The sequence below is a fragment of the Equus caballus genome, chromosome 3 (assembly GCF_041296265.1).
Source record: "Equus caballus isolate H_3958 breed thoroughbred chromosome 3, TB-T2T, whole genome shotgun sequence".
In the NCBI taxonomy this organism is placed as follows: Eukaryota; Metazoa; Chordata; class Mammalia; order Perissodactyla; family Equidae; genus Equus; species Equus caballus.
Genome location: NC_091686.1, coordinates 23127020 through 23151525, shown reverse-complemented (window position 1 = coordinate 23151525; position 24506 = coordinate 23127020). Strand labels below are relative to the sequence as shown.

The 24506-nt window shown below is 40.7% G+C and overlaps 1 protein-coding gene across 1 annotated transcript in view; it reads left to right on the top strand.

Moving 5' to 3' along the window:
- SF3B3 (splicing factor 3b subunit 3) overlaps positions 1 to 24271 on the top strand; it is a 52320-nt gene extending 28049 nt beyond the window's left edge. The window contains exons 10-26 of the mRNA XM_001500830.7: positions 460 to 555; positions 3331 to 3403; positions 8527 to 8678; positions 8974 to 9129; positions 9887 to 10042; positions 10594 to 10737; positions 13164 to 13286; positions 14031 to 14185; positions 17314 to 17488; positions 18245 to 18450; positions 18547 to 18703; positions 20193 to 20318; positions 20756 to 20968; positions 21520 to 21618; positions 22336 to 22479; positions 23118 to 23222; positions 23647 to 24271. Of these exons, the coding sequence (XP_001500880.1) occupies positions 460 to 555; positions 3331 to 3403; positions 8527 to 8678; positions 8974 to 9129; positions 9887 to 10042; positions 10594 to 10737; positions 13164 to 13286; positions 14031 to 14185; positions 17314 to 17488; positions 18245 to 18450; positions 18547 to 18703; positions 20193 to 20318; positions 20756 to 20968; positions 21520 to 21618; positions 22336 to 22479; positions 23118 to 23222; positions 23647 to 23787 (2421 nt within the window). The 3' untranslated portion in view covers positions 23788 to 24271. The remainder of the gene's footprint in view (positions 1 to 459; positions 556 to 3330; positions 3404 to 8526; positions 8679 to 8973; positions 9130 to 9886; positions 10043 to 10593; positions 10738 to 13163; positions 13287 to 14030; positions 14186 to 17313; positions 17489 to 18244; positions 18451 to 18546; positions 18704 to 20192; positions 20319 to 20755; positions 20969 to 21519; positions 21619 to 22335; positions 22480 to 23117; positions 23223 to 23646) is intronic.
- Positions 24272 to 24506: the final 235 nt, after the last annotated feature.

The following is a 24506-nucleotide window of genomic DNA, read 5'->3' as shown; positions in this document are numbered from 1 at the left end:
CCTCTGATCATGTGCAGCCCAACAGCAGACCAATAAGTGTAATTTTGAAGTAGTGATGAGGGAAATGATAATTAGAGGTATCTATAAACTTTAATGGTACATGAATAAATGTGATGTTCATTGGTGACATAGTCACAGATACTGATAATATTACAGTTTATCTGTAATTTTAGTTGGAAGGAAATGCTAAATTTAGTTTGAGATTATATAACACTTTGTTTCAGTAACTGTAAAAAATCCTTTGTTAACTTAATAAGCCTTTCTTGGTAAAATTTGGTGCTTCAAACTGGTTTGGTTTTTGGAACACTGGAGCATTTTCCTCTTACGCCCCCAGGGCCAGTAGTCAATATATACGCTTAAATAAACTAAAAAGTAATTTGTTCCCTGAGAATCATCAGGGTTGGTTGTCAAAATTTAGCAGAAGTAGACATTTTTTCCCTTAACTTTTTCTCTGTACAGATAGCTGATCTGGCCAATGAAGATACTCCACAGCTGTATGTGGCCTGTGGTAGGGGACCCCGATCATCTCTGAGAGTCTTAAGGCATGGACTTGAGGTAAGATTGGAATTTCTAGATCGTCAAAGAGTTTGGTGGAAATCATTGACAAAGCAGCCTCTGGCTTTACTCTGATGAGATCCAAGATACATTTAAGGTTTCTGTGAAAGGACAGTCTTTACTTCCTTCTCTATTTCCATAAAGTTTAGAGTTTAAATTTCCAATTCCGTAACGTGTTTGCACAATAGGCACATTTTTAAAAATTGGCAAATGGGGATAAAAGGGAAAAAATGACCTCTACTAGTTCCAGGCTCACTAGTCAACACGGAGGTTAGGAAATCTATGGAACATTTTACTCCGTTACCTTCTACTCTTGGTCTTTATTCAGTGTTTTGATTCTTTTATTTAATTAATTAATTAATTTAAGATTTTATTTTTTCCTTTTTCTCCCCAAAGCCCCCCAGTACATAGTTGTATATTTTTAGTTGTGGGTCCTTCTAGTTGTGGCATGTAGGATGCTGCCTCAGCATGGCTTGATAAGCGGTGCCATGTCTGCACCCAGGATCCAAACCGGCGAAACCCTGGGCCGCCAAAGTGGAGCGTGTGAACTTAACCACTTGGCCATGGGGCTGGCCCCAATACTTTCAGTTTTAGGTGTGTCAGTACTGTGTGTATATTTTTGTCTTCCTAAATTTTTTCCTTATTACTGTGTGCTCTTAAATTGCATCGTTTTTATTGTTTATGTAACATTCCACCATAGTGGAATCAGAATTTATTTAGTGAATCTTTTATTTTTAGACCTTTTAGGTGATATACACACTCAGAATTATTGTCTCAAATCCCACATCCTCTTTTCATCATGGTTCTTGTGATACCTTTTAGCAAGTGCCCTGTTCTTGATTTTGTTAAGAGTAAAATAAAGCTTCTTGCAACAATTTGCTTTCAGAGGTTGGAGTTGGCAAACTACAGGCTCCCAGAGGCCCACTGCCTGTTTTTGTAAATTTTTATTGGAACACAGCCAAGGTGACCTTGGGTGATTTGTTTTGTTTTGTTTTGTTTGAGGAAGATTAGTCCTGAGCTAACTACTGCCAATCCTCCTCTTTTTGCTGAGGAAGACTGGCCCTGAGCTAACATCCATGCCCATCTTCTTCTACTTTATATGTGGGATACCTACCACAGCATGGCTTGCCGAGTGGTGCCATGTCCACGTTTGGGATCCGAATCGGCGAACCCCGGGCCACAGAAGCAGAACGTGCAAACTTATCTGCTGTGCCACTGGGCCGGCCCCTGACCTTGGTTTTTAATTCTGGCTCTACCACTTATTATTACTAAGCTTTTGTTTCCTCTTCTGTAAAATGGGCTTGATAAATGAACTTGCCTTAAAGAATTGTGTGAATTAAGTGAGATCATGCATATGAAGCAGTTAGCTCCAGGTCTGCCATATAGTAACTGTTCAATAAATGTTAGCTATTAATATTGCTATTTCAGAAAATTAAAAAAAATTTTGGCTCCCAAAGTATTCATCAGGTCACCAAATTTTCAATAACTTCAACCCAATTTAGTCCAATAGGTCTTGATTAGATTCTTACTGCTCATTGGATCCCATCGAGCATCTGATGAAAGCTAAGAAGCACTCTCCACCAAAAATGGATTATGCATTAACAGAAAATTTATGTACAATGTAAGAGTAAAGGACCCGATTAAGAATCATTGTTTTTGAGTTCCTTCCCTCCTCCCACTTTTTTCCAATTCTACAAAAATCTTTATTGTATGTAAAATATTTTTAAATTGTTGAACATTGCTTTGTGTGTGTATGTCTATTTGTTGACCCTTGTGTTCGAGCTAGATTATGGTGTCAGTTGAGCAAGGTCACTGTCAGATGGTACATTCAGTACAGAGTATAGCATACCTGAAATTTACATTTTATTGATGATGAAGTTTTTCAGGATTCTCCTATACCATGATCAGGTATTCCTGCAATTATTATATCAGTAAACTAAAAAAAGGGTGATAACTTTCATGAATATATTGAGTTCTTCCTACAAAAACTAGTTACACAGTACAGTATATATTAAGCTGTCCATTGTCTCTAGGTCATTTAAAAATACTTAATAAAATTTTTAGTTTAGAATGGTTTTAGATTTACAGAAAAACTGCAAAGATAGTACAGAGAGTTCATGTATAACCCATATCCAGTTTTCCCCTCTAGATCATTTTGAATTCATCTTAGATATTTCATTTACTCTCATGTTTGAGAACCTATGGGACATTTCAGAGGATTCTTGATTCTGACCCTAAGGAGCATAGAAATCTAGTAGGAAAAACAAAACAATTCCTTAAATCACTTTTTAGATAAGTGCCCTAAAGTTGGTGATTGTGATTTCTCTAAGAGCTTATAGGAGGGAGAGATGACTGCCAGCCTAAAGGATAAGGGGAGATTTTTCCTAAAGGATGTGGCATTTGAATTAGTCCATGAAGAGAGATGGGATTTGGTCTCATGGGAGCTAGGGAAAGAAATGGGACGCTAACTTAGATGGACTGTTACATTCCTACATACTCTCTTTTTAAGGAGGATGCAGGTATGCCATACCCAAAGGAAGCGAATGGTTTTGGTTGCAACAACCATCCTTTTTGACGTTCCGTCACTTGCTGCTAAAGTCTGTTTATGGGGATTGCCAATACCTCCAGCTTTTTTGTTCTTACGTTCTTTTTTGACTAGATGGTTCCATTCTTTTAATCCAGCATACAGTGAGCACTGCCATATTGAGTATAATTGTAGGCAAGGAGCCGAGTTCCCTGCTCACTGGATCTGTGGTTTGTCTCCTCTCCTGTCAGGTATCAGAAATGGCTGTTTCTGAGCTACCTGGTAACCCCAATGCTGTCTGGACAGTTCGTCGGCACATAGAAGGTAAACAGCCCTTTGCCAACAGTCAAAATGAGGGTCTGGGTGCCATTGACAATAGAAGACTTAAGAGTCTGCATTCACAGTCTTTCTATATCACTTCATCTAGCATCATATACTAGATAGCATATCATTTTCTGGCCTGACACCATGTCTTTTAGGCTCTCCCAATCAGGATGCCTTCACCTGCTACTACTTTTTGTACACATGGGTAAGGGGTGCATAGGGTGGCTGTTAATATTCAATACATATACACTTCAGTATCATAGAGCTGTCATGTGTGATATTCTTTGACTGTATTTGTCTTTAAGACTGGTTCCATCTGTGTAAGAGGTATGGTGTGAGGGAAAGTTTTTGCTTCTTCATTTGTCTTCAACCATATTCTCTTACTGTGCTGAAATGAAATGACAGTGAAGTTGAAGATGTTATTCTAAGTATTAAGAGATTTGGTAAAGCTTGTTAATTAGTCCTGCTTAATTGGCGTAGTTATGCTTAAGGAAAGCGGAGATTAATTGAATGTCATCAGAATTTTAGAGTGAGTGGAGAAGAAGGGATGGATGAAAGAGAGGGGAGTCAGCTCCTGGGTGAAAATGGTTACCTCATCCTAAAATTTTCAAAATTATGTGAAAATGCATAGTAGTCTAACAGCAGGAAGGTCTTGTGACAGTTGAATTTCACTTTCTTAGAAATAAAACTCAATTCTCATTTTCCCTTTCATTCTTTGGGGCTGTAGGTCACTTCTGTATTCCTAGACCTCATTTTCCCCTTGTTCCCTCAGGAATGTGGGACTGCTCAGTAGGATCAGCTTGGCCAGCATACAAAGCGTTTTCAGGAAAACAATGGGAAAACTTCCAGATGTTTAGATGTTCTTGTTGTAAAGAACAAATTTAAGGGAGCTGGGAGATGTGTAGGAGGGAAACCTCTTTTTATTAGTGGAATACACATTTTGCTGCATTTTGTTTGCATGTAGGCATTAGAATCAGATCTGAGTTGAGTAGAAAGAAAAAGTGATTAGGAAATTAGTAGGTTCATTTTAGCTGAGAAGATAATTATTACATGGTTGGTTTTGAAAAATTTCCTCATTTGCGTAAGCAGAAAGAAACTTTTCAGTATTGATGTTCACCTTTAGCTTGGAGGCTAGTTGATGTTATGGCTTTTGAAAACGTTGCCTAGACTGTTCGAATTAGAAAGATCCTTTGAGATCAAATCTAGTGTGCTCCCTCTTTGTTTTTTTTTACTTCTTAAACTTTATTTTAAAATAGATTTAGATTTACAAAAAAGTCACCCCTCATTTTTATGAAGGCAGAAAATCACAGGGTTTATTGTTCCAAGATAGTGCGTCAAGGTAGTAGAGACTGAAAGCCTTGTCTCCTGAATTCCAGCCCAATGCTCATTTGACTAATCCTGCAGGGAGAGTCTGTGGGTCTGGATGGTTTTTTAGGATAAGTTTTAAACTCCTATCCTGCAATCTTTCGAGTGCCCACCTTGCACTCAAGAGTATAGAATTCCTACTCTCAGAGCACTGGCCATCTAAAAAAGAAGACAAGTATACAAAAGTATTGTGTGTTCTGATGTGATGAAAGGCAGAGGCATGTTGCCAGGAGGAGTTAGAGGAGAGGGAATGGGCAATTGTTTGAGAATCAGGAAAAACTATTTGGACAACGTTTGATATTAGTGATAAGCTGTATGTTGCATGATGGAACTTAAATGTAGCCGAAAATTTTTCTTTTCTAAATACCAAAATCTAGGAAGAGACTACACCCAGTAAATTTTACTCTTTAGAAACTATAATTTGGGTGATCACCCACAAAAACAGGTCAGGTTCCCTCTGTTCATTCTCTTTCCAGATGCCCCAAGATACTGTTGAGTGAACATCTCACATGTCCACACATGCTGCAGTCTTCCAGGCAATTACTAACCTTGGCTGGTACTTGGTGATGCACACTACCAATACCAAGCCTTTTTTTCTCTTCCACAGGTGGCTGGTGAAGGTGCTGATTACCACAGGTGTGTACCTACTGCTAGGGTCTACCATGGGGTCTTAGAGTTTACCCAGGGAGAGGGACCTGCACAAAATATTGAGGCCACACTCGTGGCGTCTCTCAGAGGGTAACTTTGCAGTTAGCCGTCCATGTGCATTATACACGTACACACCCATCTGTCTGTATATTAAATGGTCTGAGGCAGGAATCAGCTTCAATTACTTTCTACCACAGAACGTGGAAGATAGGATTCATTTGTCTTTCACTAAGCTGAAAGAACCTGTAGCTAAAAAACCTTACTAGCTTCATACTCTTCCTTGGAGGTTTATACCTTCCAGGTGTACTGACTGAGAGATCAGGTCCTGGAGAAAGCCCTCCTGGCTCCCTTTTTTTTTAGTATAATCAGAACTGTGCTGAGGCAAGATAAGTACCAAGTAGTCTGAATATTAAGTGAAAATGAGATATTGGAAGCTTAAATCATCTGGATGGTTGCTTACTTTACCCTTCGGAGTGAGCTGTTTGTTGAGCTTCAGATAGTAAGGCAGGGGAGAGAGGACTAAAGCATTCCCTCTCCTTTGGGCTGCTTCAGCAGCGCCCAGACAGATAGAAGTTCTATTTAACTGAGACAAAGATGCATTCTCATACCCTAATAGATTCTTCACTAAAGTATGAACTAATGTTCTTTTATATGAAACTTGAAACCCCTGGAAAAAGGCAATGTGGTTATTTATAGTTCATAGTCATTTACCTTGAGTGAAGCTTCATTTTGTTGTCAACTCCAGCTTTTAACGTGTAACCTCCCTAAGACTTGAGCAGCTGATCTGCTACAGGTTCTCCTGGCCTAGAATGAAAAGGGTAGAATTTACAGTGTGCTTAGTATACACAGGGAAATGGATATTTTGAGGAAATCTGTGAGGTAAAGCAGCTTTGAGATATCAGTCATTGCTCTACTACTTGTTGGGTTGCCCAGCAAATGTAAGCCCCTATTTGAGTCCACTGAGCATCTCTTTATTTTTATATCTGAACAGTCTGGTGCATTGGGTCAAAGGGAAGATAAGGACCCAGGCAGCCCTCCTTCCACCCTCCCCGCATTCTTTGCATGTAGTTAGAAGTTGTATGATCTCTTTTCTGGAAGTCTCCCTTTTCCCTTGATTGAACAAAAGAGACTGAAATCCTGGCCAGTTAGTGAGTCCTTTGTTGTTTGGCTTTAATTTACTCTGGCACAGATTTTAAGTTTTTAGGTTTCAGTAATGAGAACGTGGGAAAGGACACAATATTCATATAATGTTAAAATTAAGCAATTCCTGTTATTTTTACACACCAGAAATTTCCAGTTCAAAAACTAAGAGCTGGAGTAAAACTTCCAAGTTTGGTGTTGTGTGGAGACTGATTTTGGTTTTGTTGTAAGCTATTAAGACGTCTATTTCAGAGACAGTCATATCCTTGTTCATAGTATGTGATGGTGAACAGTGCATATCCTTATTCATATTTTGTGATGGTGAACAGTGCTGTCTTAGCCATTTTTATAAGGTGTCCCCAAAGCATTTGATAACATGTTGACAGTTATAACAAAATAATCTAAAACCATCTGCTTGTCCAGTGTTACTCCATATGATTGGGAAATTGAACCGTTACTCTGTATTCCTGGTATAGCCATTATATTACACTCCTTGTTAAAGATCTTTGATCCTTGAGTTTCAGCCACCCAGTCAGTACCCACGTATTAACTGAAGCAGTTTTGCAAAACAGTACTTGCCCTTCCTATGTGTGAAGCCAATTTCATAAATTATATTTATTTCTATGTATTTCTATTTAAAAATGCTGATTGTAATTTTATGTCCTGCTAATAGGTCAGAACACTACTATAGGTTACACCAATGATAAATCTTCACTTGGTCCCTTTTTCTGTAAAGAATACTGATTCTGCTGAAATAAGTGAATAATCTTAGTTCAGCTTGAACCCCTTTAGGAGCAATCAGAATCCAAACTGTGTCTTTGATGTGAGTGGGATGGATCAGCCCTATGACATTGAGCTCTAACGAGAGCTCAGGCAAACAATCCTATAGCTGCTTCTGCTAAGAGTGAGGTAGCCACTCCAATTTAGTACTTTGTCTACTTGTCCTTCTGTCTTTTATTTACCTGATTTCCATGTGAGGGGAACAGAAAGAGGGGAATTGATACAGAAAATTCAAATGAAAAGTTGGAAAATCTCAACTTTGCTTTAAAAAGTAAACATGCCTTTATTTGGTATTTATTAAGCCTTATGCCAAACATTGTGCTGGATGTAGGAGATACACACAGAAGCTGTTTTATGTTGTAGGGTGGACTATGGGAAATGGATGGCCTTTAACCATGGGATCTGCATGAGAAACTTATGGGACCTCCTTGAGAAACTCATTAGTGTTTGTTTATCCAGCTACATTTCATTAAATGAAAAGCAAATCCTAACAGAGTTGCTCATGATCACTGAATAGTTGTATTTTTAAATAGTGAAAAACTAAAGAGGTCAAGGGCTGACAATATAAACAGTCTCCCCCTCTCCACTTCCTGATTATCTCGTGTTCTCACATCATTCCTATTGGGACATCTTAGGATTCTCAGTTTCCACCCATAGAATCACTTAGTCTTATGGAAGCTTAAGTAATCTCTGTTTTATTCGTTAGGCCGTATGTTCCCAGAAAAGCATTTTTGGGGAGAAGCTGGGGATATTTCTTGGTTTTATAAGGAGTGTCTTTTAAGAGTGGGTTGTGATTGGCATCTGCCACAAATAAACAAGCTCTAGCTTCAGTATATATAAATATTGTAGCATTCAAAATTTTCTCGTGTCTCTGATTCCCTTGCTTTGTCCTCGCATTTTTCCAGCAAGTGTCTGAAGAAAATATACTTTTCAGAAGTATTGGAAGTGGGTGTATCTACTCAATGTATTTAGGCATTTAAAGAAGCAAAGTATATCTGTAGGCTGTTATGACCCCTCAATTATCTTTTGGATTACCCTGTTCTGTTTGCCACATGACTGTGTGTGTGATGATGACACATAGAACAAGTGCCTTGGAAGGTTTCTGAAGAGAAAACTTAGTGTGTCTCATTTGGCTTTGTAACTAATGAGTTTTTAGCTAACCAATTCCTTTCTTCTCTTTCCTTTTTCAGATGAGTTTGATGCCTACATCATTGTATCTTTCGTGAATGCCACACTTGTCTTGTCCATTGGAGAGACTGTGGAAGAAGTGACTGACTCTGGGTTCCTGGGCACCACCCCAACATTGTCCTGCTCCTTGTTAGGAGATGATGCCTTGGTGCAGGTGAGGATTCTCAGAGAGCTGCTTACCCACTTACCTTACTTTGTCCCTTTTTTTGCCCTCCTTGTGGTATAGGCTACTATGTTCACATTAGTTAGCTTTGAACTTCTTTGAAGTAGATATTGCAAAACATTAACTCTTGCCTGAGGCTGGTTAACTTTTTTGTCTTTGACCCAATTGGAGCCTCATGCAGTGGCTCCAGATCTGACAGGAGTGACAGATCTGATAGATATGCAGGTCATGCTGAGTGATGAGTCAAATTGCTAAGGTCAGGTTTCCTCCTTTTAACTGGCTCTAGGTGTATCCTGATGGCATTCGGCACATACGAGCGGACAAGCGAGTCAATGAGTGGAAGACCCCCGGAAAGAAAACAATTGTGAAATGTGCAGTGAACCAGCGACAAGTGGTGATCGCCCTGACAGGAGGAGAACTGGTCTATTTTGAGATGGATCCCGTATGTTACTTTATCATTCACTGTGGGACTTAGTGTAGGGTCCAGAGGTAAAGATGGGAGTCCAGGTGTCTAGGTTATATTCACAAGAAAGAGAATTGAGGAAGGAAAGTGTCTATAAGCCAATCTGGCCCTTTTTGGGGGGCTTGGGCGTGGGTAAGTTCATGTCTTAATTCGAATCGGAGTTATAAAATCCCATCTTAGCAATGAAAACACTTGCTTCTCCTGCCTTTCATGCTCTATTTTCACCAAATATTTGCCATAGGTTTAATTTCTGCAATCTGAATCCATTTCAGATTTTTTTTTTTTGCTTTTTTATGTGGAAGGATGTTGGGTATACGTGATTGTCATGCTCTCAGAAAGTCTCTGGATGTGGCCAACTTCTATAGTTTAACTGTACCTATGATTGAGATTTCTTTGTCTTTCACTTCCATATTTGAATTCTCTTTTACTCAGAGTGTTCTCATGAACAGATAAACAGTATTATATTTCCATTTTCTGAGAGGTAGATTGGCTTAGAAAATTTGTGGTGCATTGTACTCGTCAGAGGTCTGTTGATTCTCGTCAGTAGTTTTACTTGCTCTTAGCCTGTAGAGTTCAGTCTTGGGACCTCAAGTAGAGAAATACTTGGTCATTGATTATAGTAAGAGGAGTGAGAGGAAGCAAAAAGGAACTTAACAGCCCCCCTGCTTTCCCCAGGCCCAGGGTTTGGGGGCGAGTTGGAATGGTTTGTGACCTCTCTTCGTCTTTACTCCTGTAGTCAGGACAGCTGAATGAGTACACGGAGCGGAAGGAGATGTCAGCAGATGTGGTTTGCATGAGTTTGGCCAATGTGCCCCCTGGAGAGCAGAGATCTCGCTTCCTGGCTGTGGGGCTGGTGGACAACACTGTCAGAATCATCTCTCTGGACCCCTCAGTGAGTGTTACCTCAACTTCAAGGATCTTCCAGTTGGAACTGAGCACCTGGCTCACTCCTCATGTCTGTCTCTGAGAGCAACAGTACTGGACCCTGAAGTCTCCGTCTGCTGCTTATCCTGACTGCCGTAGCAGCACGCCTCGGCAGTCTTCAGCATTTTGAAGATGCTGATCTGAGACTAGTAAATGCGTCTTTGGCTTAAGCCTTGGCTCCCTTTTATAGTTAAAAACAAAAAAAAACCCTAAGCCTGTTTGTAGAAAAGGACTTGTACTGGCTCTGGGGCCATGGATGACTTTTTAGAGGTGCTCCTTTGCTTATTTACTTTCACCATTATCCACTTTTACAAAAAGAGGAAAGCATGATCCTCTCCAGAGCTTATTCTGAGGTTCAGTTTAACTGGTAACCCACTACCCATTTAGAACTCAACTCCTGTCAGGTTTTTCCTGTGCACAAGAAAGTTGTTCTTTACTCCTAGAAGTGGATTTCTCTGGGTAGATTTTTTCCAAAATTGGTCATTTCCCATGTTTTATTCTTTTCTCTTTCCCTCTTAGGACTGTTTGCAACCTCTGAGTATGCAGGCTCTCCCAGCCCAGCCCGAGTCCTTGTGTATTGTGGAAATGGGTGGTACTGAGAAGCAGGATGAGCTGGGTGAGAGGGGCTCTATTGGCTTCCTATACCTGAATATTGGGCTACAGGTAAGAGATCTGGAGGCTCACATTCTTGGTGTCACGCCTTCTTGAGCTTTCATGTACACCTTTGTTCAATACGGGCATTTTTGTGCCTACAGTTTCAGTTACCCACCTCATGAAAAGTGCTGCCCTGTGTTCACTTTTTTCACCTCTAATTAGAACAAATCAGGTCGAGAAAAAGTATTTTCATTGAGTCTTCAAAAGTGCTTTGTGGTCGCTGCTCTGGGTCGGAACTAGTTGGCGTCCTCAGGAGTCACTTGTTCTCATAGTATGCAGCTTTTTTTTTTCTAATTTTTAAAGTTTTTTGTTTAATTTTTGGAGGAAGATTAGCCCTGACTAACATCTGTGCCCATCTTCCTCCACTTTATATGTGGGACGCCTGCCACAGCATGGCTTGACAAGTGGTGCCATGTCTGCACCTGGGATCTGAACCGGCAAACCCCGGGCCACCGAAGTGGAACGTGCAAACTTAACCTCTGTGCCACTGGGCTGGCCCACATAGTATACAGCTTTTGAAACTGATACCTCACGGCTCATAATGGGCTCCATTAGCAATAAAGGACCCTTAGGAGTTCCCTGTTGTTAAAGCAGCTGAGTTCTTCATGGCATGAAAAGCAGGAACCTAAGGATCAGATAGTGTCAGGGTTTTTGACCATATACTTATTTTCCTTAATGATTATTTACTCAAACACGTAAATAATCTAGCCCAGGTGTTTGTTGCTTTTAAATTTTACTTCCTAATTTAGAAATTCTCAGATGTGCAGAGAAGTTAGACTAATATAATGAACCGTATACTCATTACCAATTTTAACAGTTATCAATGTTTTGCTATTCTTATTTTATCTATTCCTCTTGTTTTCTTTTTCCTGGAGTATTCTAAAGCAAATGAAAGATGATATATTATTTCATCTATAAATTCTTGATACTATGGCTCTAACAGATGTGTGGGGTTATTTTTTAAGGTCTTAAATTTTTTAAGTTCTTTAGTATCTTCTGATACCTTATCCATGTTCCAGTTTTCCTTGTTTAGTTTTGTTTTTTTTTTTCTATTTCCAAAATGTTTTTACATTTGGTTCTACTCAGGATTCTACATATAGCTGTCCACAGTTTACATCTGCTTGACCTTTTTGTGTTTCTTGTAATAACTATTCCATCCCATTAAAAAAAGACATTTTTTCCCTAAGAAACCAGATCATTTGTCTTGTAGAATTTCCCATCTTCTGGATTTTGCAGTCATTCCTTGTATGTTTAATGTTCCTCTGTCTGTATTTCCTGTAAGCTACTGGGTAGATCCTAGGCCATGCTGTTAGTTAAAAATATAATGTAAGCCATACATATAATTTAGATTTTCCAGTAGCCAGAAAAAAAGGAACAAATGAAGTTAATTTCAATGTTTTATTTAACTTGTTATATCTAAAATGTCATTTCAATTTGTAATCAACATAAAAATTAAGATATTTTATGTTCTTTCTTTTTTTAAATTAAATCTTTGAAATCTGGTATTTCGTATTTTATACTTAATGCACATCTTGATTCTCACTAGCCACATCTGGCTTGGTGACTAGAGTTTTAAAGCTCCCCATCAACTTTAATAACAGCCATATATACTAATTACCTAGATTCATCATGTGATTAGGGGTTCTGAAATGATGGCGTTCTATTTCATTCTTCATTTAATTAGCTGAAACTTTTCTGTAAAGACAAAATTTGCTTCTTCATATCTTTGCTTATTTTGAAATACAGTTCATATAGGGAAAAGATACATTCTTAATTTTTTCCCCTTTGTTCACCGTATTCAGAGTAAGGAGAGGTGGTACCATAGCAGTCTTCACACATCACTGATGAAATTTTTTTTGTTTTTTAATATCATGAACTTGCAGTTTTTTAATATATTTGTGCTTCAAACCATTGTGCTTTATATATTTGTGCTTCAAGTCATTTTTGGATGCTAATTGCCTCATTTTAGGGGGTAGGAGTTCCCCTTTGAAGTTGGCTCCTTTGTCCTGTTAATATGACCCCACTAGCTTGGAGGCTTCCTTCCTTTCTGGCACACACGTCTGTAACATCTTACCCTAGACCTGAATTGGCCATTTCTCTTAGGAGTCTTATTCTTTTTAGGAGAAATGGTATTTAAAGACCACAGTAGGCCTGGTTGTTTTTAACTATGCATATATTTTAAAATTTAAAGAAGAGTTTAAAATACACAAAAAAGTTTTGAAGAATAGACAGTGAAAAATAAGGGTGCTTTTCAGTTAGTAAGTGCTCAGTAACTATTTGAGTAATTTAGTGAGAATGAATGAATGGCTGGCTCATTATTAGGATATTCTTTAAACCACCAAGTCATTTCCTTCCATCTGCTCTGAACTTATGTCAAGTAGAGAAGGAAGCTTCTATCATGGGTAGGCTTCACCCACTCCTCTCCCTTTTACTAGAATGGTGTGCTGCTGAGAACTGTCCTGGACCCTGTCACTGGAGATCTGTCTGACACCCGCACTAGGTACCTGGGGTCCCGTCCTGTGAAACTCTTCCGTGTCCGGATGCAAGGCCAGGAGGCAGTAAGTAATGAAAGGGGGCAGGCGGCATGGCATGTTCAGATGTTAGTGGCGGCAGCTGAGAAAAATCCCCTTGGTGTAAGTTTTGCTTTCATGAATTCATCAGTATATAGTTAATTTGACATTAGTTCTATCTTGTTTAGTTTCCTTCATGTGGGAAGTCTTGGATCCCTTAATCCATAGCTTCTTAACTGGGGTTCAGTGGCACTGTGCCATGATTTGGTTATAGGGGGGTTAGAATATTGATTCCTTCAGCCCTCAGGCTAGGCAAACGGAGCAAGAACTGAGTTAGCTGGAAAGTTCCCATCTAGGGAATCACTTGCCCTTGAGGAACCTTGTATCAATATCATGGTTTATCCTGTAACGTGAAAGAGGTTAGAAAACATTGTGTCCTTTGTAGCTAAGAATATTAGTGTTGCTGGGTGTTGTGCTAATTCTTTACTTGTTACTGCATTTAATCCTTGTAACTATCCAGCTTTGTGATAGTATTCCCATTTTACACTGTGGAAACTGAGCTTCAAAGAGATTGAGTGATTAGTCTAGGTCATGTGGCTAGTAGCCCATACTTTTAGCAAATACTAAGACATACTGCCTCCTCTTTAGGTATCTTTTTTCTTAAGGTAGCCTTTTAGGTTTCTAAAATTCCTTGGGATATTCTGTAGGCTGAAATTCGGGGGTGGGGTGTTTGCTCAGTATACCATGTTTGAGGTTTTTCCCAAGCTTATTGGAGATGTTTTCTTCCCTCAGGTCTTGGCCATGTCAAGCCGTTCGTGGTTGAGCTATTCTTACCAATCTCGTTTCCATCTCACCCCTCTGTCTTATGAGACCTTGGAATTTGCATCTGGCTTTGCCTCTGAACAGTGTCCTGAGGGCATTGTGGCCATCTCCACCAATACCCTGAGGTGAGAGAATCCCACAGTTGGAAGCCCATTGGGAAGCCTTTCTGCCAAGGGGTTGGACTGTGGTTTTGCCAGAGTGTTGGAAGAAGTTATGAAGAGATGGCAAAGAAACAGCTCTTCACCACGGGACTAGTGTGTTGCAATTGAAACCTTCATTTGGCTCAAGAGTCAAGTACCTGGTAGCCAAGTTTCAGTGTTTGGAGTTTTAGCTTTTATTTAGACTTTCAGGGCCAAGTTTTCATACTTAGCAGTACTGTTCAATCTCCTTGAGATGTAAGATTCTTGTTTTTCAGGGTAACACAATTGGATTAGTTTTAGAGCAGGCATTGGATCACTGATAACGTTTTCTCACTCTGTCTTGTCATTTGCAGTGTTACATCTTGAACTTCAACCTCAATATAAATTATTTTGAAAGTTGATAGACTATTGTTTATGCTGATAATGTGGGAGAGTGAGCACTATCTATATTGCAAAAGGGAAAATAACCTATTCAGTTTGACTTTCTCAAGTTTTGGGAGTTTTTTTTCTTTTTTAATTTTTTAATGCTACCCATGTTGTTGGTGTCCTGGTTATAACTACTGCGTATTCACAGTGGAACTATAACTTGCTATTCACAATGGAGTTTGCGATGGAATTATTGCTATATGAATCACTGTTTATTAAGTGAACGCCCAGATTTCTTTGCAACAGTTTTCAGGTTCTTCTCATAGTCACTGTTCTCTCTCTTTCTAACCTTCAGCACCTTTATAAACCTATTCCAGTGGGATTGCTCTCTCTGCATGCCCCGTACATCACTTCGTGGTATTTTGTCTGTGCACCTGTCCCTGGAATGCTTCCCGCACACATCTCTGCTTATGAACGTTCATGTACAAATTTTTGTATGGGCATATATTGTCATTTTTCTTCAGCATATACCTGTTAAGAGTGGAATTGCTGGATCATATGGTAACTCTGTCTTTGACTTTTTGAGGAACTGTCAGGCTGCTTTCCAAAGTGTCTGCAGCCTTTACATCCCACCATCAAGGTGTTCTCCACAGTCCTCCTCGACACTTGTTATTATCTGACTGTGACTCTAGCTGTCCTAGTGAGGGTAACCTGGCACCTCGTGGTTCACATTTGTTTTTATTTGAAGGTTAATGATGCGGAGCATCTTTTCATGTGCTTATTGGCTGTTTGTTCCTCCTCTTTAGAGTAATGTCTATTCAGATCCCTTTGCCCATTTTTTCAATTGATTTGTCTTTTTATTATTGTACTGTAGGAGTTTTTTATATGATCTTGGTGCAACTCCTTATCAGATGTGATTTCCACATATTTTCTCCCATTCTGTGGGTTGTCTTTTCACTTTCTTGATGGTGTCCTTTGGCACACAAAAGGCTAATTATTATTTTTTTCTTTTTTTGAGGAAGATTAGCCCTGAAGTAACTGCTGCCGATCCTCTTTTTGCTGAGGAAGACTGGCCCTGAGCTAACATCCATGCCCATCTTCCTCTACTTTATATGTGGGACGCCTGCCACAGCATGGCGTGCCAAGCAGTGCCATGTCCGCACCTGGGATCCGAACCGGCGAACCCCGGGCTGCCAAAGCGAAACGTGTGCACTTAACCACTGTGCCACTGGACGGGCCCCAGGATAATTATTTTTTAAAGAATTATATTTTTAAAAGTCCATATGAGAACTACTGCCTGAAGTCAATCTTGCGTATCACCAATGGTATATGCTCTCACTTTGACAAACACTGGCTAGCCTCATATTTTCAAAGAAGAATACAGCATGCGAGCATCTGTGCTCCCTCCTATGTTATGTGTCTCCCTGAGGGCAAGTGTTCCCTCTGCCTAGAGTCTGCCTGTTGGCATGGTAGGCTGCCTTTATGAAAACAGGTCAGTGTGTGAGTTGGACTAGAAGAATCAAAACTTTAGGATTAGTGGTTGTGGTTTTTGTTTTGTCTATGCCATCCTAATTTTTTTCTTGCAGAATGACAACTTTTTTTTAAATGGTTAATTTCATTACTCAGGTGTTTGTAAAATACTCGATTTAATGTCTCTCTGAATAAAGAAACATGTTAATTACTCCCTCAGTATTTGGATATCCATGGGAGTGGGAATGCTCTTAATCATAATATATCAGAAAATATTGTTTTATATTGTATTCCTTTTTTTTTTAAAGATTTTATTTTTTTCCTTTTTTTCCCCAAAGCGCCCCAGTACATAGTTGTATATTCTTCGTTGTGGGTCCTTCTAGTTGTGGCATGTGGGATGCCGCCTCAGCGTGGCTTGATGAGCAGTGCCATGTCCACGCCCAGGATTCGAACCAACGAAACACTGGGCCACCTGCAGCGGAGCGCGCAAACTTAACCACTCGGCCATGGGGCCAGCCCCATGTACTCCTTTTTTATATGTTTCTGAATTGGTTCTTCTTTTGAAATGGTTTTCTGCTGTCTTCCATTGTTGTTTTTTAGGTCTGCTGTCAGATTGTATATGATCCGTAGAGAATATTTAAACTACAAATAAAACTCCATCATTAAGAGATGAAGTGACTATATTTTTAAGAGTACCTGGGTTCTGCTCTTTTTGCACATAGTTTGGCTTAGGCGCATCTCTCTGTCCATTTGGCAAAAGTTGTAGGTCTCCTATTTGCCTTCTCTTTCTGCATTGTTGTGGGTTTCCAAAGGGTAGGTGATTTTCATTCAGGAGGGCATCTACTTTATTTTATGAAACACCATCAGCACTAATACTACGTATGTGCAGGTAATTGCAGTGCTTCATGATGAATTTGGAATTGGTGTTCTTTATTTCAGGGTTTGTTGGTAATAAGAGGAAATTTTAATTTTTCACTATCGCATTATCATTAGAGTGATGAAAAATACCTTTGAGGCTTCTAATGTGGTTTTCACTGGTGAAAACCATAATTGCTATCAACAGTGGTAGGCTGTTGCTGAAGTGGAAGGCCCTGTTGGATCCCCTTGTCTCCTGTGCAGAATCTTCTAGATTAGAAGGCTGTTGTTTCATGTTGCCTAATGCCAACATTAGAACTTTACGGATTGATATGTTTACTGTGACCATTCACGGACCGTTTCTACACCAGTTTCTAGGTCCTGAGTGAGTGGCCTATTAACTCCCTTGCCTTTTACCATAGGATTTTGGCGTTGGAGAAGCTAGGTGCTGTCTTCAATCAAGTAGCCTTTCCACTGCAGTACACACCCAGGAAATTTGTCATCCACCCTGAGAGTAACAACCTTATCATCATTGAGACTGACCACAATGCCTACACTGAGGCCACAAAAGCTCAGAGAAAGCAGCAGATGGCAGAGGTAATGAGACTGGACCTTCAGGATTCAATTAAAAGGCGTTCGTGTGAAATTGTGTTGAAAAGTTTAAATCTCTGTAATTGTTGGTTGTATTCTTTGTTATACTTAGAGATCCAGCCTCTTTTCACATCCTTCAAGCAGAGCCCTTTACCACAGTCCTTGGTTTTAGAGGCTTTCTTGTGACTCAGGATTAATACACTGGCCTGCCTTTATTCAGTATTCAACTCTCTCTCTCTGGAACAGGGTTCTTCAGTCCTTGAGCTTCCAAAACAATCTGTGATCTGTTTCCTGGATTTGGGCCCGAAGGAGACAACTTTCATATTCCCTACAACACCAGCCCTTTCCAGAAATCATTTCCCAGCAAAAAAACAAATAGCCCCAACCGTGTAAAACTGTATCTGGCCTGGAAGAGAGGAGACAAATAGTCTTAGCAAGGGAAATCAGGTGGGTTAGGTAGAGAAATGGTGGTTTCATTTTCATGTTTCTCAGACTATTAGTCAAGTATTTGCCATAGCTGATGTTAGTTGTATTGGCATTAAAAAAAGAAGTACCTGGTTTCCCCTTTAGTGACCTTCCCTCTTTTCCTTGTCTATATACCTCTCCCTTTAATCTTCGTTTTGGGAAATCCTGGTTTTTGTTGACAGACTTTGCTGCTTTATATATTATAAACTCCCCCTGGAGGTGTTCTTGCACTTGTCCACCTCTCATCCAGCACCCACCTCTGAACACACCAGTTCTTCATTGGTTTTTTGGATTTAGGAAATGGTGGAAGCAGCAGGGGAGGATGAGCGGGAGCTGGCCGCAGAGATGGCAGCAGCATTCCTCAATGAAAACCTTCCTGAATCCATTTTTGGAGCACCTAAGGCTGGCAATGGGCAGTGGGCCTCTGTGATCCGAGTGATGAATCCTATTCAGGGGAACACTCTGGACCTTGTCCAGCTGGAACAGAATGAGGCTGCTTTTAGGTAAGGAGCCCAGGACATCTAGGGTTTTGGAGGCTGGAACGAGAATTCTCTGGGCTGTGACTAATGCCTTACTCCTGATTCTTTGTCTGTATGCAGTGTGGCCGTGTGCAGATTCTCCAACACTGGTGATGATTGGTATGTGCTGGTGGGCGTGGCCAAAGACCTGATACTGAACCCTCGATCTGTAGCAGGGGGTTTTGTCTATACCTACAAGCTTGTGAACAATGGGGAAAAACTGGAGTTTTTGCACAAGGTAGGAATCAGCCAGTGGTTCTCCTGGATCTTAGGTCCTACTAGAGTCTCCCACTTTTCCTTAAGTTGTGGGTCAGGTCTTCTGGTGACCATTTTGAGAGCTAGCTCATTGATTCTGATCCATCTCTTGGTGGCACCTGGAAAATGTTCGGGCTTTCATGCTCCAGTGATGCTCTGGTGCCTGTGAGTCTCACAGGAAGCTTGTATGCTAACCACCCACAATGGGGAAATAGATGCACACTGAATTGGCCCCTTGTTATGGTCTTACTAAGCAGGCAGCAATTTGTGACCAAAATTCGGCAGTTTTAAAGAATTGATAATCTCTAGGGAGTTACTGTTTAATGGTTACTGAGTTTCCCTTTGGAAAGATAAAAAAAGTTCTGGGGATAGATGGTGGTGATGGTTGCATAACAGTGTGAATGTACTTAAAGCCACTGAATTGTGTACTTAAAAATGGTTAAAGTTGTGGGGCTGGCCCCATGGCTGAGTGGTTAAGTTCGCTCGCTCCACTTTGGGAGCCCAGGGTTTCTCTGGTTCGGATTCTGGGCGCAGGCATGGCACCGCTCACAAGGCCATGTTGAGGCGGCATCCCACATGCCACAACTAGAGGGGCTCACAACTAAAATGTACAACTATGTACTGGGGGGATTTGGGGAGGGGAAAAAAAAAAAAGAAGATTGGCAGCCGTTTTTAGCTCAGGTGCCAATCTTTAAAAAAAAAATTGGTTAAAATTGTAAATTTTATGTTATGTATACAGTCGCATGTCATTTATTGACGAGGATACTTTCTGAGAAATGCTTTGTTAGGTGATTTCTTCATTGTGTGAACATCATAGAGTGTACTTACACAAACCTGGATGGTATAGCGTACTACACACCTAGGCTATATGATACTAATTTTAGGGGACCACCATTGTATATGCAGGCTGTCATTGACTACACCGTTGTTATGTGGTGCATGACTGCATTTTACCACAATTTAAAAGAAAAAATCCTGTTCTCTCCTCCACACTGACAGCACATGAAGTGGCTCCTCCAGCTCTCCCTAAGGGGAGTGTCCTCTAGGAAATAGTTATTTCATAGACCCTTCTTTATGCTGACCTCATTATATCTCCCTTATAACTAAGATGTCATTTGTCACTAGCACTCCTTTCTCTTCCCTCCATAAACAGCAGTCACTTCTCAGATACCAAGGCTTCACTATTAATTAATGGTGCCTATTGAATTAGCATAGGCTCTGAGGCCCCAGGACGTCTCACTTGTGGCATTGATCCATTTGCTGGGTGAAATGCAGCATGTGAGACCTGTTTACCCAAACGCCCTCTTTCATAGAGACTGTTGTATGTGTAGTTTATTTCTCTGACAAGCGGGAGAGTATCACTCACTGTTCGTCTTCCTGACAGATGCCTGTAGAAGGCATTTTGGGTTGAGGGGTGGGGCTAGCGTATAACTGTTTATTGTGATAGTTGCATTACCTTTTTTTCCTCTCAGACTCCAGTGGAAGAAGTCCCTGCTGCTATTGCCCCTTTCCAGGGGAGGGTGTTGATTGGTGTGGGGAAGCTTCTGCGAGTATATGACCTGGGAAAGAAGAAATTACTCCGAAAGTGTGAGAACAAGGTGAATATGCTGGCAGAGGGCCCCAGATCCAGCTAGTGAGGAAGGAGGAGACGTTAGAGGGATGATGGACAGTAACTGTTAAAATCATAGTCTTTATTAGGACCTTGTTGTAGTCCCCCAATTTCAGCCTCAGAATTAGGCCCTTGAGACTTGAGGAAGGCAGGAGTAGATGGGTTTCTTGACTTCTTCAAACTAAGAAGTAGATTTCTGTCTTGCTTGCTTCTATAAGGAATTTAACTGTGAGAATTAGGCATATATTTCCACTATGTTGAAACCAGTTAGCTCTTTTTCCTACCTTCCAGGAATTTATTGCTGACTGCTATTCTTTGATGTGTGCCATTTTACAAACCCTATATATGTTGCAGTCAGGGAAAGCTGGACTTTCTGTGGGTTCTGAACCCAAAGGTCACATCATTGCTGTCCCTGTTTTTTCCCAGCATATCGCCAATTACATCTCTGGAATCCAGACCATTGGACATAGGGTAATTGTGTCTGATGTCCAAGAAAGTTTCATCTGGGTTCGCTACAAGCGTAATGAAAACCAGCTCATCATCTTTGCTGATGACACCTACCCACGATGGGTCACTACAGCTAGCCTCCTTGACTATGACACTGTGGCTGGGGCAGACAAGTTTGGTAACATTTGTGTGGTAAGTTGATGTTTACTTGGGTTTCAGTAATGTGTAGGAAGTCTGGCTCAGTTTGTGGTAAAGCCAAGGACCGGGGACTACGATCTCTAATATGGAAAGTAAAAATGGGTATAAAATCCAGTCCTGCCAAGGCTGGCTCTAAAAACAAAAGTTTGGTTTCTTTAAGCCTTCTTACCAGTCTTAGATTTTTCCCCTGGTTTACCTCCCCCCTCCCCATAGAACATGATTTAATAATGATAGGTCTAGTTTGAGCTAATGAATAATGATTATTTTTACTTTTTGCCGTAATTTTGGCTTATCTTTTTAAACCAGGTCTGACTTTGTTTATGTTCTGTGGTCTTGCTCTTGCTGTGTTAGACCCTTGCTCATGGGTTGATTGAGTTTCTTACTTGTCGGACACCAGGACAGGTGCAGGAGTCTTGGACTTCGACATCTGCTGGAGTCGGTACCCCTAGGCTTTCTTTGCAAGGACTTTGGGTAAATATGTTGTTTGGTGACCCAGGTGAGTAGGTGCAGGACCCAGCCCTGTGATTTATGTCACTTCCTTGTAGGTGAGGCTCCCACCTAACACAAATGACGAAGTGGACGAGGATCCCACAGGAAACAAAGCCCTCTGGGACCGAGGCTTGCTCAATGGAGCCTCTCAGAAGGTAAGATTGCGGAAGGGGCCCCAGAGGAGAGGCATCAGCTTGTGTAGTACATTCCCCACGACCTTCACTGAGGAAACATTTTTTAGTGAATTATTCACAGTGTGCATGTCTGCTGAGTCCTCTCCCATGTATGGAAATCCCTAAGCTGATAGTACATGGATGGACGCTGGCTTTGACATAAGGTGACCAAGTCACCATCCCATTTTTATGACTGTAGAATAGAAATTTTTCTGAGACAGTTTAGCAGCGTAAAATCTGTTTGGAGCGTAGTGAGTTCCTTGGGAAAGGTGATTGCACAGATTCGTTCTGGTACTGACCAGCTCTTCTCAGAGGTGTGTCCTGGGCTTTACTTTTCTCCTGTAAGGATATACTTCTATAGTAGAGCATCTCTGGCCTTTTAAAAATAGATTCGTTTTAGAGGGCAAGCCTAGCAATTGCTGTTTTTTATAATTTTCTGTGGTTTCCTCTTTTTTTTTTTATTACAAATTTGATAATTTAACAAAAAGATTTTTCAGTTGTAATTTATCAGGGTTGATCTAACTTCATGTTTATGAGGGCATTAAGATCTAAGTAAATGTAAAGAACATTTTAAGGTATTTTTAAATTTTAGTAATTTTTGGATTTTAAAAGTGGTGAAATCTGCACTTTGGAAGCACTGCTTACTTTGGGGAATCTAGAACAGGCTTCTGTAATTACTTGTCTGTTTTTTACTTGCAGGCAGAGGTGATCATGAACTATCATGTCGGGGAGACAGTGCTGTCTTTACAGAAGACCACTCTGATCCCCGGTGGCTCAGAGTCGCTTGTCTATACCACTTTGTCAGGAGGAATTGGCATCCTTGTTCCATTCACATCCCATGAGGTGAAATCTCTTAGACTGCTCTGGCCTTTGCCTTCCCAAGGTGGTTTCTTGGTGTTAAATCTACCTAAGAGGACAAATCCGTTTGTCCCCATCTGCAAATAGGAGTGTTCTGGAAATTTTATAAGGTGACAGAAGTGGCTGGGGAGATAGGAATCCTGATTTTTTTCCTTGGGGAAAGCCGTTTATTTTTTATACTGTAACAGTGTTTGGTTCATTTCTGATGTGGGTATAGGGTTAGTCAGACTAAAGCCCTGGAACCAAACCCCACAGACTAGGAATGATGGGAAGATGTGGACTGGGGCATTTAGTGCCTCGCAGAGTCAAGTCTAGGATTGGCTAAATTTGGTTTATGTCATTCCAGCTAAGGAAGGTGGGATCAGGAATCCGATTTTACAAACCACTCTTTACATATGGTGTTCTCTTGTGTTCTGCAAATACAGGGGGGTTTTCTTTCAGGTTTTAGCTATCTCGTTGTAGCATAAATACCTATGGTCCTCAGAGGAGTGATGAGATATTTAATATCTGTTTGTGTGGTAAAAATTAATAGCTTATTTGTTCATTGTGCTTCTAGAAACCCTAGACTAGTAGTTGAAATCATTTTTTTCTTTTAGTGACCGAGTCTTTGTTTCTTCCTCCAGGACCATGACTTCTTCCAGCATGTGGAAATGCACCTACGGTCTGAGCATCCCCCTCTCTGTGGGCGAGACCACCTCAGCTTTCGTTCCTATTACTTTCCTGTTAAGGTGAGTCTTTGTTGGAAATCTGGGTTGAAAGGGGAGATTCTCAGCCCATTTAACTGGTATTTTCTCTGGGCCTCCCTCCATTAAAAACCAGAACAGTCCATTAAAAACCAGAACAGTCGTGAATGAAGGAGCATCAAGGCAGTTAATTGATGGAGGCAGTAATGAAGGAGAAGAATGGTTAGTGGTATTCAGAGACCTCTCCCCTAGGGCAGACCACAGACAGAGAAAAAGCTTCACGCAGTTTTGCTAATCGGAGCTCTGGCTACCAAGGATCAGCTTAGAATAGTGTTCCTGGCTCTGTAAATGGGGCTCAGGTGTCTGAGGGAGAATAAAAAGCTTTCCTTACAGCTGCTGCTTTCAAGCATGTGCTGTTTTCTTTGGGCATCTAACCTTTTTCTTCGTCTCTCATTTTTCCATGTTTTAGAATGTGATTGATGGAGACCTCTGTGAGCAATTCAACTCCATGGAGCCCAACAAACAAAAGAACGTCTCTGAAGAACTAGACCGAACCCCACCTGAGGTGTCCAAGAAGCTTGAGGACATCCGGACCCGCTATGCCTTCTGAGCTCTTCCTTTTCCTGTGGGGCTTGTCGGAGACTCTATGTTTTGTTTCCACCACCACCTGGCTTTGAACCCATATGGCAGAAGAAGGTTGGCTGGATAATTAAGACTTTGCAATATTAAAGTTACTAGCTCTTTCCCATCCAGTCTTCCCCTGGAGTGATTGGTTTCCCCTAAAATTAGCATTGAGATTTGCTATGTTTCTCCTTGCCTGGTACATAATACTTTGCCCCCAGGTTCTGGTGTGGAATGTGGTCCCCCACTAATCCTCAAAGCTTTCCCTGCATTGATATTTCCGGCTTTCTTGTCTACTTTTGTACACACCCTTAATTTTTAACTGGTTTTCTTGTAAATATAGTTTTGTACAATGTTATCTTTGTGGGAGGGAGGGAGGCAAGCTGAGGTGGGGACCAGGTTGGATATAGTATAACTCCTGAGTTCTGCCCCTCTGGAACCTAACCAGAAATATAAACCTAGTTTTTAAAGTGGCTGGTGTCCATGTGTCTTTTTTGGGGATGAGAATTTAATTCTAGATTTTTTTTTTTAATTTTTTTCCTTTTTCTCCCTAAAGCCCCCCAGTACATAGTTGTATATTCTTCGTTGTGGGTCCTTCTAGTTGTGGCATGTGGGACCCTGCCTCAGCATGGTTTGATGAGCAGTGCCATGTCCGCGCCCAGGATTCGAACCAATGAAACACTGGACTGCCTGCAGCGGAGCGCGCGA